The sequence below is a fragment of the Bos javanicus genome, chromosome 20 (genome assembly GCF_032452875.1).
Source record: "Bos javanicus breed banteng chromosome 20, ARS-OSU_banteng_1.0, whole genome shotgun sequence".
NCBI classification, from domain to species: domain Eukaryota; kingdom Metazoa; phylum Chordata; class Mammalia; order Artiodactyla; family Bovidae; genus Bos; species Bos javanicus.
In genome coordinates, this window is record NC_083887.1 from 58,034,896 (window position 1) to 58,049,376 (window position 14,481).

A 14,481-nucleotide genomic window follows, 5' to 3' on the forward strand; every position below is an offset into this window, starting at 1 on the left:
CTCCCTCCCGGCCCCTGCGCGCCCCATCCTTTCCAGAGCATCCGCGCTCCAGCCGCCCATCTCCCACACGTCCCGGCTCTTCCCGGGACGGTGAGGGGAGCCCAGCACCCCCGGCCCCACGCGGCTCGGGCGTCAGGGCCCGGCCAGGGAGCCGGGGCGGCCCCGGAGCCTCCCGATTGCTGGGTGCGCTCTCCTCCTCAGGCGTCCCCCGGGCGGCGCCCTCGGGTGCAGGCCGCGCGTTCGCCAGACCCCCCCAGCCCGCTTCCCCCGCAGCCCCGCGCCGCCGCCCTCTCGCCGCGTCCCGGGCACCGCGCGGCCCGGACGGCGGAGGCGGCGGCCCCGCGGCCCGTGCGTGCGCAGCGCCCCCCGCGGCCGAGCGGAGCGCAGACGGCGGCGCCGGGAAGGAGGGCGCCGCCCGCCCGCCGCGGCCCGGCCCGGCCCGGCCCGGCCCGGCCCCTTCCCCAGTTCGCCGCCTGCCCCCAGCCCCCGGGGCCGCGGGCCGTGTCCGCGCCTCCGCGCCCGCCCCTGATTTCCTCCGCGCGGCGGCGGCGGCGGCGGCGGCGGCGCCTCGTGCGCGCGGTTATTTATTTCCGGGCCCAAAGCGCTTATAATGGAGCCGCTGTCAGCAGAGCCTCCCGCCGCCGCCGCCGCCGCCGCCGCCGCCGCTGTCCCTCCTCTTTTTTTTCCCGGCAGATCTTTGTTGTGTGGGAGGGCAGCAGGGATGGACTTGAGCTTGAGGATCTCCTGCTAGAGCAGCCGCGCTTGGAGAGAGGGCGCCGCAGCCGCGAGGAGGAGCCGCCGCCGCCGCCCCGAGGCCCCTCCGGACCTGGCCTCCGCGTCCTCCCGCGCCCCCGCCCGGCCCGCGCCTCCCGGCACAGTCCCCTCGCGGCGGCAGATGTGTGTGGGGTCAGCCCACGGCGGGGACTATGGTGAAATTCCCGGCGCTCACGCACTACTGGCCCCTGATCCGGTTCCTGGTGCCCCTGGGTATCACCAACATAGCCATCGACTTCGGGGAGCAGGTAAGCCCCGGCCACCACCACCCTCCCCCCACCGGACAGCGACGCCCCACACTCTGCGCCCCGCGCCCAGCTCCTTGCTCCCTCTCTGCCTTGGCCTCAGATGCCCGGGCATTTAGTGGATGGGGACAGAGGCGAGTCACCTGCTCCGCGAGGCTCTTTTTAAAATCCTAGAACATTTGGTGGGGTTGACAGCTTGTCAAAGATGACTTTCTGGCATTCCATTCCTCCTCCTCCTTCCCCCAATTATTCAGCAGACTTTTCCAGCTCTCCCTGGAAAACGTGAAAAACCCGGAGGGCTTGGAGCTTCACCTATAGAAAGGTTTTTCGTGCACGGAAGGAGTATTATGTAATTTGTGATTATGTAAACCTCTGGTTTATGAGTAAAATGTAGTTTCTAATAGCTTGAGTGCCGGCGGTTTTATTTATCCCGAGTTTGTGGTGATGGTGATGATGGGGGGAATTTTGCATTAGAATGTGTTCAAGTTGATTTCCCAGGTACTACTACTTTTTTTTTTTTTTTTTTTTTTAAGCTCTTGTATGAATTAGAGGTGTCCCAGCTGTGTTCTGATAAGCCAGCCATTGGCCATCTCTAGTTTGGGGTTTCTTTTTTTTTTCCCGTCTTGGATCACCAAAGAAGGGGCGCACATTTTTGTTTGTTGCCTTCTCATCCTTGTTTCTTTTTCTTGTTTTCCCCCATTTCTGTCCATGTGGCGTCATTGCAAATCGAGCGCTGCAGACTCCAGCAGCGGGGCTTTGGTGCTTGGCACTCCCCACTCCGCCGGTGGGGACCGTTTTCGCAGGCCTCCTGTGGGATGCGGTTGCATTTTTAAGGCTGGGAAGAGTGTTGGGGGGGGGGCAGCACCTGTCACCTTGATGGGCAGGTGTCCGAAAGGGCCCGGGGAGTGACTGAGCAGCACCTGCCATTGTCGTAACATATGTCTTTTCCTTTAAGTCAGGAGACTTGAAGGATGTTTGTATAGAAAAAGCATCTATTTAGATGCACCTTTAGTTTAAAAGAAAACAAACTAAAACAAATAGTTTTTCAGAAGGGGATACATTTGACTCCTCCTTTTGGTGAGTATCTGCTTTCCTTTGTCTCTCTGTGCTCAGAACTTTTGACTGAATGCAACTGTTTAGCTAGGGAATGCTTAGCCCATCTTAAAAGCTACTTTTTTTTACTTGAAATTGTATTGCGGACAAGTGTTCACAATGTAGCAAAGCCTCTGGAGACCTCTGTCTAGCTAGGAAGCCAGCTTAGTTCTTTTGATGAAATATTATGTCTTTTCTGTTGCCACTTTGCTCTGCCAGCACCTCCCTAGGGTCCTCCAAGGGCTCCACCTTCCCCCCTCCCCTCTCCTTCTTGCATAATTAACTGGTGACTTTGGGCATTTCCTCTAAAATTTGGAAAGGTTTTTAGGCCCGAACTTATTACATTGCACATTTTAGGTGAGTTAAGTTCAATGTGTTCACCTTAACCTTTTACTATTTTCTTGTCTTCTCGGAGCTGCCCTAAAGGCTCTGAGGTTGCTCAACTGATCCCTTCTTCCTGAACTGTGGTGCCTGCGTGTGTGTGTGTGTGTGTGTGTGTGTGTGTGTGTGTGTGTGTGCGTGCGCTATAGGGATAACTGGGAGAAATGAGTTTTCTTTGCCATAATTAAACGGCCTGAAACATACCACAGTGTTGCCTCACATTTGCCTTGATTTAATGCAAGGTGATACAACTAAGAATTTTATTTTAGTGTAAAGAAAGGAGTCTCCCTGAGATCATAAAAGGGAGGCTAGACATAAAAGAAGCCATACAAGTGGTCTATCCTAGTGGGTCTAGTTGAAACTCATCCTTGAGATGCTAAGCTCCTCGATGTAGGTGACATAGCAAAGTGCTGAAAGAGTCATCTTGTTTCACAGAAGCAAGTTTTATCAACAAGTGTTTTTTTTTTTTTTTTTTTTTGAGGCCCTTATCCCTTAAGTGCCAGTGTATTTATGGAGTTACAGGCTGCCTGGTGGTGGAGATAGTTTATCAGAGTTGAGGGTAGAGAGATGGAGGGAAGAAACTGATATGTTTCCAAAACCTTGCTTTGCCTTCTGGCATCAGATGATAATTTGACAAAACAGGGCAGAGTGCAAAGAACAAAACTGACTTTTTCTTACTGTAAAACTGAAGGGGAAGAAAAACAGTGTGAGCTAAAGAGTGACTGGGTCTTAGGTGGGTTGTGAATAAAAGAACATTTTAGCCCAACTGCTTTTAGGCACAATAAAGAGGAGGAAAAATGATCCCATTATATGCAAATATGGATCTACTTTAGACTTCTGAAAGTATGCAGCTCTTGACATGGAGTCTTATCTAGTTCTCTAGACAGATGGACACATGTAGGTTTCTACCTTCTTTCCAAGCAGGCAGGTGTGTTACACCTTGCTCTGGGCGAACAGTGATTCACATTTCAGTAATTTACTAATCCTCAAGTAGGCAGGTGACATGGGTGTCTAAAGGTCAGAACAGCCCCTGGTTCCCAAGCTTTCGAGAGGAAACCCAAAATTAAAAAATAAAGCATCTCACTTGCTTTTAAGTCTCAAGAACGAAAGGATACTGAAATCATTTAAAATGTTTCTTAGGTTAAGGTTTTTCTGTTCGTAAACATCTTGGTTTGTGGTTTCTGTAGAAAATGTGGACAGAACTTTTAAAATGAAAATCCAGCTATATGCACGATTCCACTGAAATTTGAATAAGCTGCCCATGTGACCACGTGAAGTTATTACAGTCATCTCAGAGCTGTTAGTGTTGGGGGGAGGGCGCTGTGAAAAGGCCTGTGACGGTCTATCCAGGGCCTCCTGATGGTTTTCCATGAACATTACCTGTTTTGTATAGCTTTCCCTGTAATGTTAAGGTCAGCCAAGGAAGAAACCCGAATATTATGGAATATTTATTCTAACAAAATCTTTCATCACACTTTTCAGTTTTGATGGTGGCAGTAATTTGGAGGTCGGGGCACGTGTTGAATTCTACACTGGAAAAAAAAAAGGCTATATGAAATAGAATGACCTGCTTCTTAATATTAAGCATAGGCATCATAGAAAAAAATGGACTTCCCTGACGGTCCAGTGGTTAAGACTCTGAGATTCCAATGCAGGGGGCAAGGGTTTGACCCCTGGTCAGGGAACTAAGATCCCACATGCCCTGCAGTGCACCAAAAGATAGAAGAAGAAAGAAAAAAAGAGAACACATCGCTTATTGCAGAAACTAGAATAATGTTTGTAGAACCCTTTAGGTGTGTTGAACACTTTATGAAAATTGTACTATATGTGAAATTATCATTTTATCTCTATTTTTACAGATTAAGAATCAAAAGGATTCATTGCTTCCATTCATCGAGCACTTCGTTTGTATTTGTAATGTCTCAGCACATGTTATATATGGGGAAAGAATAAGAGGCTTAGGCATGTTAAGGCATAAGTTCACACAGACAGTGCAGGGCAGAGTCAGGGTTCAAACCATGTCTCCCTGGCCCTTAGCCATTCTGGTCTCTGATTATGCACTGAGAGCCACCCCAAGAGTTTTCTTAGACATTTAGAAGCAACTTCTGGCTTTTCTAAGTCCCAGCCTTGGTTTAGATGTAATCTTAGCTGTCATATTTTGAATTTTAAAAGACTCAACAGATGTAGGATGGTCATAACAGAAGTCTTTCAGGAAAGGCAGATTGTGACCAAGAGGGTCATGTAAGAAGTGTCCGATTATCTAGATCATTAATTAAATCAATGCTGTATCTTACTTTGACTAGGTTGGCATAGCCTTTGGTTAAAAGTGAGGGGAAAGAGGAAGAAACAAGTGATATTGCCCCAAATTGTGTAGAAATCACTTAGTCTTTATCATCTGAGCAATACAGATTGCTAAGGAAAGATGGAAGATGCAGAGAGAAGTTATGAATGATGTATTTCTTCAGAAGTGTCTGCAAATGTCCATTTGATGTCACCGTATTCAAAGGGCTGTGATTTCTGTTTAAAATCAAACTTGATACAAGGTCCCTGAATTCCTTAAAAGCCAAGTTTGCCAAATTATGTAGACTAAATCAGTAATTCATTTTTTAGGGTATCTGTTAACACTTAAAGGTGGCACTATTGGTAAATTAGTCTCTGCTAATGCTAGAGACCTAAGAGACACGGGTTTGATTCCTGGGTGGGGAAGATCCCCTGGAGGAGGGTACGCCACCCACTCCTGTATTCTAGCCTGGAAAGTCCCATGGACAGAAGAGCCTGGAGGGCCACAGTCCGTGAGGTCACAAAGACGTGACTGACGTGCCTTAGCACATACACACGCCATGACACTGAAAATGTTAAAGATGGCTTTGCTGGGGAGACTTGAAAGAGAAAAAAGATAACGTTGTTCTCATTGAGGAAGAAACGTGTTCTGCTCTGTGCCAGGCAGTTTGACACCCAAGTGATTACTTGTTATTGCAGGTTATTTCAGATAACCCTGAGTGAATCAATCAATTTGGTTGGGTCCAGTATGATACCAGGAAAGACCCAAGTTAATCTGTGAGCGAAGAGTTTTGCATATGAATTGTTAATTACTAGAGTAAGATGTGTGACAGGAATGTTTCACGTTTCCCCAGCCCCCTTTCTTACTTGTGAAACCTTTAGTTAGGTTTCCATGGTGTAAGAGGGTTTCAAATTACTAACATCATAAAATGGGGGGAGAAAAAGAGAGAGAGAGAGAGAAGCCCCAGAAAAGTGGCTTAATAAATATTCCCCTTGTCTGCTAGTAGAGAAATGAGCTCCAGCCCACCCCAGTTTTAAAAAGGTCTCCAGGAGGTATGGGAGTGTTTTTCAGTGAATGTTGTACATGGTACTGGCCACTTCATCCAAGGTCAGTACATGATGGAAGAGCTCCCCAGGCTGAGCTTGCCCTCAGTAATAACAAAAGTGTCCATTGCTTGTTTCACTTTCCAAAGTACTGACAGAAAAGGAGACCCCAGAATGCATTTCTAAGTAACTGTAGGCGAGAGACTTTTTTCCTCCTTCAGTCTATTCTATACTCTTGGACTAACTCTCAAAACAGCATTTATGTTTTTGAATTATTAAAGTAACATATGCCATTTAAAGTTTGGTTTGCTTGTGGGCTCAGCCAGGTTCCACTCTTTGCAAACCCATGGACTCTAGCCCACCAGGCTCCTCTGTCCATGGGATTTTCCAGGGAAGAATACTGGAATGGGTTGCCATTTCTTTCTCCAGATGATCTTCCTGACCCAAGGATTGAACCGATCTCTTGCATTTCCTGCATTGGTAGGTGCATTCTTTACCACCATGCCACCTGGGAAGCCCCCAAAGTTTGGTTACATATTAAAAAAACATGGGGGAAAACATAAATTACCTCTAATGCTACTGTGAAGAAAAACCCTATAATATTTTAGATATCTCCTGCCTTTTTTTTTTTACATAATTAAGGAGATATATATACATATATATATATATATGTATGTTTCACAGAACTCACATGTATTTTTCCCATGTCACTTAAAGTATTTAACTGTGGTTTGAAGTAGCAGCATAATTTGTGATTGTGTGAACATGCATAATTTCATTTGCTGTATATTCTCCTATTGTTTAAATGTTGAGGGGTTTTTTTGTTTGCTTTTTCCAGTGTAAACTTAGTGGACATCTTTGTGTAATAGGTAGATAATGTGTTTTCTCTGATTGCCTTGGGCGTCATGCCTGGCATAAGTTGATGCCTATTTCAGTTTCTCATTCCTACATAGGAACTGAGGTCACTGGCAGTCTGTATTTAGTCAAGGACACTGGCCCTCTTTAGTTCCATTGACAGTTACTTCTCCACTGTGTTTTCCCAGTTTCCTTTAGACATACTGATGTATTTGCATCTAAAGTACCTCTCTTCCATTGCATTTAGGTAAGTAGATTATTTCTAGAACCTCAAAGATATAATCTTGTGGTTTGTTTCTTTACTCATTTATTTATTGGGGTGGTTTGATGAGCAGCCTAACTACTACTTTGTCAGAACACTTCTTCCTTCAGAAGGTATTCTAATACTTCATGCATCAAGACAATATCTAAATCTTTTTCTAGTAATACATCAAATTCTTTAAAAGCAGTTTTAAAAGTATACCAAATAATAATAATAATAATATATAACATAATAATAATAATATTTATGGTACCATTTCACTTTTTTGACATGACAAACCCAGTTTCATATTTGTGGCCAGTAACTGGTTTCCATGTCTTTTTGCTCTCCCTTGTCTGATCTGGGGCAATGGGGTAGATTATGTTGGGATGAGAGGTGAGAGGTCATATGTGGAAAGTCATTCCTTTAATGTCCTGTATAAGTCAGAATAAATAAACTCGTTAAACTTATACCAGAGTGACTTGGGTCATGTCTACATTTTAAAAAATCAATTCGGTAATTTTTTTAGCACCTGCGACTTAATTAGTCGATGAAGTGATGCCACAGCGCTGCATTTTCTGGGTACGAGCTACCTCTCTGTGAGTGCATTTTCTTGATAATTGAAGCATATCCCTTAAAACGCAGATCACTGGTTTTCTTTTTGTAGCACGAGATTGTTATTGCTGGAAAGCTATATTGCAATTTTTCTACCATATTAAATCAATGCTGTATGCAAAGCACAAAGAACATCTTTCTCGTGGCTTGTGAATGTTGTGCAAGGCAATCAGCTGACAAGATGTCCACTGACAGGTGATATTCAACAGACTTAACAACGAGTTTGGCACTGACTGATAAAATAAAAATAACAAGATAATAATGAATGAAAATAGCAAATATATGTTGAATACTTGCTTTTTCATTTTCTGCTTTGGATCTGCCCTGGACCCCAGAAACTAAACTCCATTAGAAGGCCATGAAAAAAATGAAGAATATATAATTTTGGAGGCCTCCCATGGGAAAAAAAAAAAAACCATATATACTTTATGACACTAGCCCTCCTGCCCTGGCCTAATTTTGTTTCTCTTCTAGAGAGATTCTAGAGTCCCTGTCAGGTAGGTGATATTTGAATAAGGGAAGCATTTGACACAGGCCCTGCTCTCAAATCAGGTCACATCAGTTGAGAAAACAAACAGGAAACACTTTTGCAGTCGGAGCATCACAGAGAAGATGGCTCGTTGTGCACTGCTGTTTGTGATAACGTGAAGCGAGGCATTCAGCATTCTAAGTAGCACACACTGAGTGTGTGATCTTGGCGATGAAATAGTAAGCTGTGAAGAGGTCATTCTCACAGCTTGTCTCCCCTGCCTCCTTCTCTCTAAACTCTCCTGTCCCCAAAGTGGATACCACCTGTCTATAGAGATGAGAATCCCATGGACAGAGGAGCCTGGCCGGCTACAAGAGTCGAACATGACTTAGCGACTAAACCACCATAGAGATGAGAATAGAAGTCACAGGAAGGGAAATTAGTGGACTTCATACCAAGCCATATAAACCACAGGTTTTGTTCCTGTTTTTTGTTTTGTTTTGTTTTTAATACATACTTTCGGTCATGCCTTGTGGCATATGGGATCTTAGTTTCCTGCGTGCACGCGTCAGTGAGTCGTGTCCAACTCTTTGCAACCCCGTGGACTGTAGTCCGCCAGGCTCCTCTGTCCATGGAATTTTCCAGGCAAGAGTAGTGGGGTGGGTTGCATGCTCCAAGAGATCTTCCTGACCCTGGGATCAAACCCACATCTCATGTGTCTTCTGCATTGGCAGGTAGGTTCTTTACCACTCGCACCACCTGGAAAACCCCTTAGTTCCCTAACCAGGGATCAAACCTATGCCCCTTTCACTGGAAGATCAGAGTGTAACCACTGGACCACCAAGCAAGTCCCTCTGTTTTATTTTTGCTGTTTCTATGGTTTGGGGGTCATTCAGCTGCAATGCCAACAACCAAGTACCATTCACAATGCTGAGAACAAATGAGCTTATAACAACCAAGACTGTAGTTATCTCAGGTCAGCTGATGATTTCTGCATCACAACTTCCTGGTTCTATATAGTTGCTTCTCCATGCCAAAAATGTTTTCCAAGTCCATCGTGGGAAGGGAAATAACTTACTTATTTGTCAGGGCAAAGGTGGTATTTATTCCACTAGATAATGAGCGTGTACATCTGGTCCAGGAAATGCCACATGGTCCCAAGGGCAGATGGACCAGCTTCATTTCCACTGGTCTAAGTTACAGCTCACAGGGTCTAGCCGACTTATACATTTTTCATGGGGTTTTGATATCACAAGATTGGCAAGGCTTTCCATGAGACTGATGCCCAGCGCAAGGTTGTTTTCTTGTAGGTGAGTTTGTCAGTATGAACGGACAGACCTCTTACCAAAATGAGTCCACGTCTCTGTCCCCAACCTTGGGGTGGGTGAGGGGCTGGGTGGATGGCTCCTTCTTCTCTAGCATAAGGAGGCAAGAGGCACCTCCTTGCCCCCATTCTTGGCACACGTCCTGAGCCTGCTCTTCCGGCTGCAGTGTGCCCATTTTCATCCCGCCTGGATGGGGACTGCGGCTGGCCCTGGGGGACCTATGACTCCAGGCTGGGAGGAAGTGAACAGCAAAACTGGGACTCTGGCTGAGAACTTTCAAAGGTGACTAGAAACGTGAGGCTGAGACTCCTCAGGGCATGCAACTGGAACCAAACGGTTGGAACGCAGAATGTTTACCAGCAGATTAAAGGAGCAAACTGAGCCAAGATGAGAGGGACAGGAGTTGGCTCTGTGGCCATGATCTTCCCAGGATGTCAGAAGTAAAGGTAACTTACTTTGTGAGGCACACAGGAAGGGTTGGTTTGGGTGGGGGAACTTTCAGGATTGTGGTCCAGCGTAAGCATTTACATGGTGAGAGCGGGTCACTCCTGATTTTCTTAACTAAAGCGTAATGCGCGTGTGCTAAGTCCATTCAGGCGTGTCCAACTCTTTGCAACCCTATGGACTGTAGCCCACCAGGCTCCTCTCTCCACGGGATTCTCCAGGCAAGAATACTGGAGTGGGTAGCCATTTCCTCCTCCAGGGGATCTTCCTGACCCAGGGCTTGAACCCACACCTCTTGCAGCTTCTGTGTTACAGGTAGATTCTTTACCACTGAGCTGCCCAGGGGAAGCCAAATAATAATGAGCCCACATCAATGAGTTTGTATGCATCCCTGTTCAGTTTTTTGTCTTTTTTTTTTTTTTAAGAAATACACCATTAAGTCTAGGGAAGTTTCTGAGTCCCAGACTGTCATTTTTTTCACTTGCCAATTGGCATACATGTGGCTGTTTAGTGTTTTCAGAGGTGTCTTTAGGATGATAAGAAGTATATATACTACTGACTGCTGCTCCATAAACAGCCCCAAGATCTGTTGGCCACTGGGTCATGCATTTTAACACAGGGCAATGGTGATGTGGAGAATCTAAAATAGCAGATTACAAAAAAAGAGAAAAAAAAGTCATCTGACTCCTTTAAATGGTTTGGCAGGAAATTCACCGTGGCTGGGACACAGCTGCCTCCCACGACGTGTGGCCTAAACTTGATATTTTATAAGGACAGACAGCACAGAGGAGAGTAACAAATAACGATGCTTCATAAGAGAGTGGTAGCTGTAGCCTCTTCAGGATCCTAGCCAAGTCCAACGCAGAAGCAACTGAAAAGACCCCTTGCCACCCGCTTGATCCAAAACAGGGAGTCAGAGGTCTCTGCTCTGCTTTAGACTCACATTCAGTTCTGTTTCCCTGGAGCTCTCCCGGGAGCTTGTTTTTTCTTGGGCCGGTTATGGTTCCACCCCCTCCCATGTCCTCTGTAGCGTTGCATCACCTGGAGTCCCACGGGAGGTCAGGGTGGACCTCCCAGCCTCCCACACTGAGCCTCACATCTTTCCGTGTCAACACCACCTGCGTCTCACACCTCTTGGGCTGCTTACCAAACCCAGTGAGGCTCCCTGGAGCTGTTGGCAGTTCAGTCCAAGTGTTTACCAGGCTTCCCTGGATGAGCCGGTGTTTTAGGAGCCTGGACTTAGTTCCAAAGATCCACTGTAGGGCCCCGAGCGATTGGTGGCTGAGATGCAGAACCACTTTTGTTTTCCTAAAATTCATGATTAATTGCTTTTAGGCTTCATATGTCCTCTTTCAGGGGAGGAGTCTGTTTTTCTTTCCTTTTCCCATTTATATGCAGTGAAATGTACAGATCTTATGTGAACAGGTCCATGAGTTTTGACCGATGACAAATGTATACCCGTGTATAACCCACACCCTGATGGCTCAGTGGGTAAAACGTCCACCTGCAATGCAGGAGATCCAGGAGATGTGAGTTCGGTCCCTGGATCAGGAAGATCTCCCGGAAGAGAATGTGGCAACCCGCTCCAGTACTCTTGCCTGAAAAATCCCATGGACAGAGGAGCCTGTTGGGCTTAAGTCCAAAGAGTCACAAAGAGTTGTGCACAACTGAGCAACTAAACACACACACACCAGTCAAGATATGGAGCGCTTCCATCAGCCCAGAAGGTTTCTGGTACCCCCCTCCCAAGGGCCAGCTGCTGTTCCAAGTGCTGTGGGAGCCTTTTTAATTGCTCGGACAAAGCGACACACATGCCTTCGGTCCCAGATAACTGAGTTTGAGGCCGCTCGTTGTTATTAGTCCATAGCCCTGTGACTTTTTCCTGCTGCAAAAAAAAAAATGGCTCGATATTGTGGATTATAGTGGGTTTAAGGTAGACAATTTTGACTGTGTGAAATAACTTTTCTCTTTATTTTGTACAATTTGGTGTTTGTAATTCTTCAATGAGTGTATATCCGTCAGTTATATGATCATTTTGATTTTCAGATATGCTTAAAAATTAAAGTCTGCTTAGAAAGCTGGCATCATACAATGAAATGTGGTACGTACATACAGTGGGTTCTTTCCAGCCCTATAAGAGAAATGAAATCATGATGTATGCAACAGCATGGATGAACTTTGCTGACGTTATGCTATGTGAAATAAGCCAGACACAAAAGGACATGCTTTTGTGTGTGTAGATGCCTCCACCTATATGCAGTACCTCAAATAGTCACGTCACAGAGACAGAGGGTGGACTAGCAGTTACTAGAGTTTAAGGAAGGGAGGAATCTGAGCTATTGTTTAACGGGTACAGAGTTTCAGTTTGGGATGACAGAGTTCTGAAGATGGATGGTGGTGATGGTTACACAATACTGTGAATGTACTTAATTCCACTGAACTGTACCCTTTAAATCAGGGATCCTCAGCCTCCGAGATCTTAAGGCCAGATGATCTGAGGTGGAGCTGATGTAAGAATAATAGAAATAAAGTGACAATAAATATAATGCACTTGAGTCATTCCCCAGCCATCCCCCCCACCCCATCTGAGGAAAAAATTGTCTTCCACAAAACTGGTCCCTGGTGTCAGAGAAGTTGGGGACTGCTGCTTTAAATGGTGAACATGATAAATTTTATGTTATGTATATTTTATCAAAATTTTAAAATTTTCATGAACTGCATAAGATGCTCAGAAAGCCAATAGGTTTTGAAGAGGCCTCTCTTTTTAAAAAAAAAAGTTTATTAATTTTATTCTAGATATGCTGCTGCTGCTGCTAAGTCGCTTCAGTTGTGTCCAACTCTGTGTGACCCCATAGATGGCAGCCCACTAGACTCCCCTGTCCCTGGGATTCTCCAGGCAAGAGTACTGGAGTGGGTTGCCATTTCCTTCTCCAATGCATGAAAGTGAAAAGTGAAAGGGAAGTTGTTCAGTCATGTCCGACTTTTAGCGACCCCATGGACTTCAGCCTACCAGGCTCCTCTGTCCATGGGATTTTCCAGCAAAGAGGACTGGAGTGGATTGCCATGGCCTTCTCCGTATTCTAGTTATAGTCATTGTATAAAGAAGGAAAATAAAAGTATAGAAAAGAAAGGGCTTCCCTGATAGCTCAAATGGTAAAGAATCTGCCTATAATGCAGGAGACCTGGGTTCAATCCTTGGGTGGGGAAGATCCCCTGGAGGAGGAAATGGCAACCGTCTCCAGTATTCTTGCCTGGAGAATCCCATGGACAGAGGAGCCCGGCGGGCTACAGTCCATGGGGTCACAGAGAGTCAGACATGACTGAGCAACTAACACTTTCACTTTTCTTCATAGAGAAGAAAATAAAAATATATAACATAATCTCTAGACAACCCCCCCCGCAACCTGGAACTAGTGCTGTTTATTATTTTAGTGCTTGTCCTTCTCATCTCTTTCTATGTATATATTCTAAAACAAAATTGTAACCTCTTTCCATTTTACCTCAGAGGCAAGTTTCCCTTCAATTTCCAGTATTCATCTCAGATGGCATTCTTTCACAAGGATACACCATTCCCAGATTAACTGATACTCTGTGGCTAGATTTCTGTTTCATTCTATTACGAACAGTGCTCTGAAACGTGTTTGTTCAGGAATCTGTTTCTGATTATCTCTTTGGATTAAATGCTTGCGGGCTTGTGCCCCTTTCCAAGGCTTCCCCTGCGTGTGACACCACATGCTGTCCCAGTTGTCGCAGTTTCCCCTGCAGGCGCCTACTGGATGCGGCCCCATCCCGAGCAGGCCTTCCCACCCTCATTGCTAGATCTGGCATTCTAGTTCTCTCAAAGCCATGTGGTACTGAACTCTTTCGAGTGACTTCTTGTATTAAAAGCATGTTTTAAATGCCGAGAGATCAATTCAGTGTTTCATCATGTAATACTTTTAAACTCTTTCAGGCCATACATTCTTTCCAGGAAGCATGTATCAATATGTTCACTGCCTAAAGTGAAAGAGTTAGTCACTTAGTCGTGTCCAACTCTTTGCCACCCCAGGGACTATAGCCCGCCAGGCTCCTCTATCCATGGAATTCTCCAGGCAGAAATACTGGAGAGGTTGCCATTTCCTTCTCTACAGAATCTTCCGCACCCAGGGATCAAACCTGGGTCTCCCACATTTCAGGCAGATTCTTTACTGTCTGAGCCACCAGGAGAGTTCAACCATGTGCCTACTTGGGGCTGGACATGAGCACAGGAAGGAAGAGGAGTGAGTTGGTTTTACTCTTGTATCTCTGGGAAGATACCTGTCTCTGCAGGTTTTAAGGCAGAGAAAAGTGCTTTTTTTTTTTTTAAGTGATGCTTCCCAAACTTCTTGTGTGAATTCGTGGGAGGGGGAAGAAAAATTAACCCATCTTCCAAGGTGTCAGGTCCTGCCTGAGGCACCTGGCAGGTACCATGGGGGTGTCCCCACCCCCACTTTAAAGATGAACAGATTGAATAGCTGTGCCAGGTCATTCAGCCTCTGCAGAGTCACCAGGCTCCTCTGACCAGTGGCTCATGCCTAGAGTCTCAGAGGAGAATGTTTGGAGTTGCCTGTGTTCTAGGGAAGGGCGAAGCTAGTGATGTTTAGAGGAAAGGGAAGATAAAAGGTCCTCCTGTCTTTTCTACTCTCCTTGACTGTGACTTCTTCCTTTAACCCAGTCATCTTGCTATTTAGAGCCCAC

At 45.7% G+C, this 14,481-nt stretch overlaps 1 protein-coding gene across 2 annotated transcripts in view; it reads left to right on the top strand.

Annotated features, from left to right (window-relative positions):
* The first annotated feature begins 601 nt into the window (after positions 1-601).
* Positions 602-14,481, top strand: part of ANKH (ANKH inorganic pyrophosphate transport regulator) — a 170,133-nt gene continuing 156,253 nt past the window's right edge. The window contains exon 1 of one of the 2 annotated variants that reach the window (XM_061393852.1): positions 602-1,022. In XM_061393852.1, coding sequence (XP_061249836.1) covers positions 927-1,022 — 96 coding nt within the window. In that variant the 5' untranslated portion in view covers positions 602-926. The remainder of the gene's footprint in view (positions 1,023-14,481) is intronic. The other variant, XM_061393853.1, reaches the window with a different exon arrangement.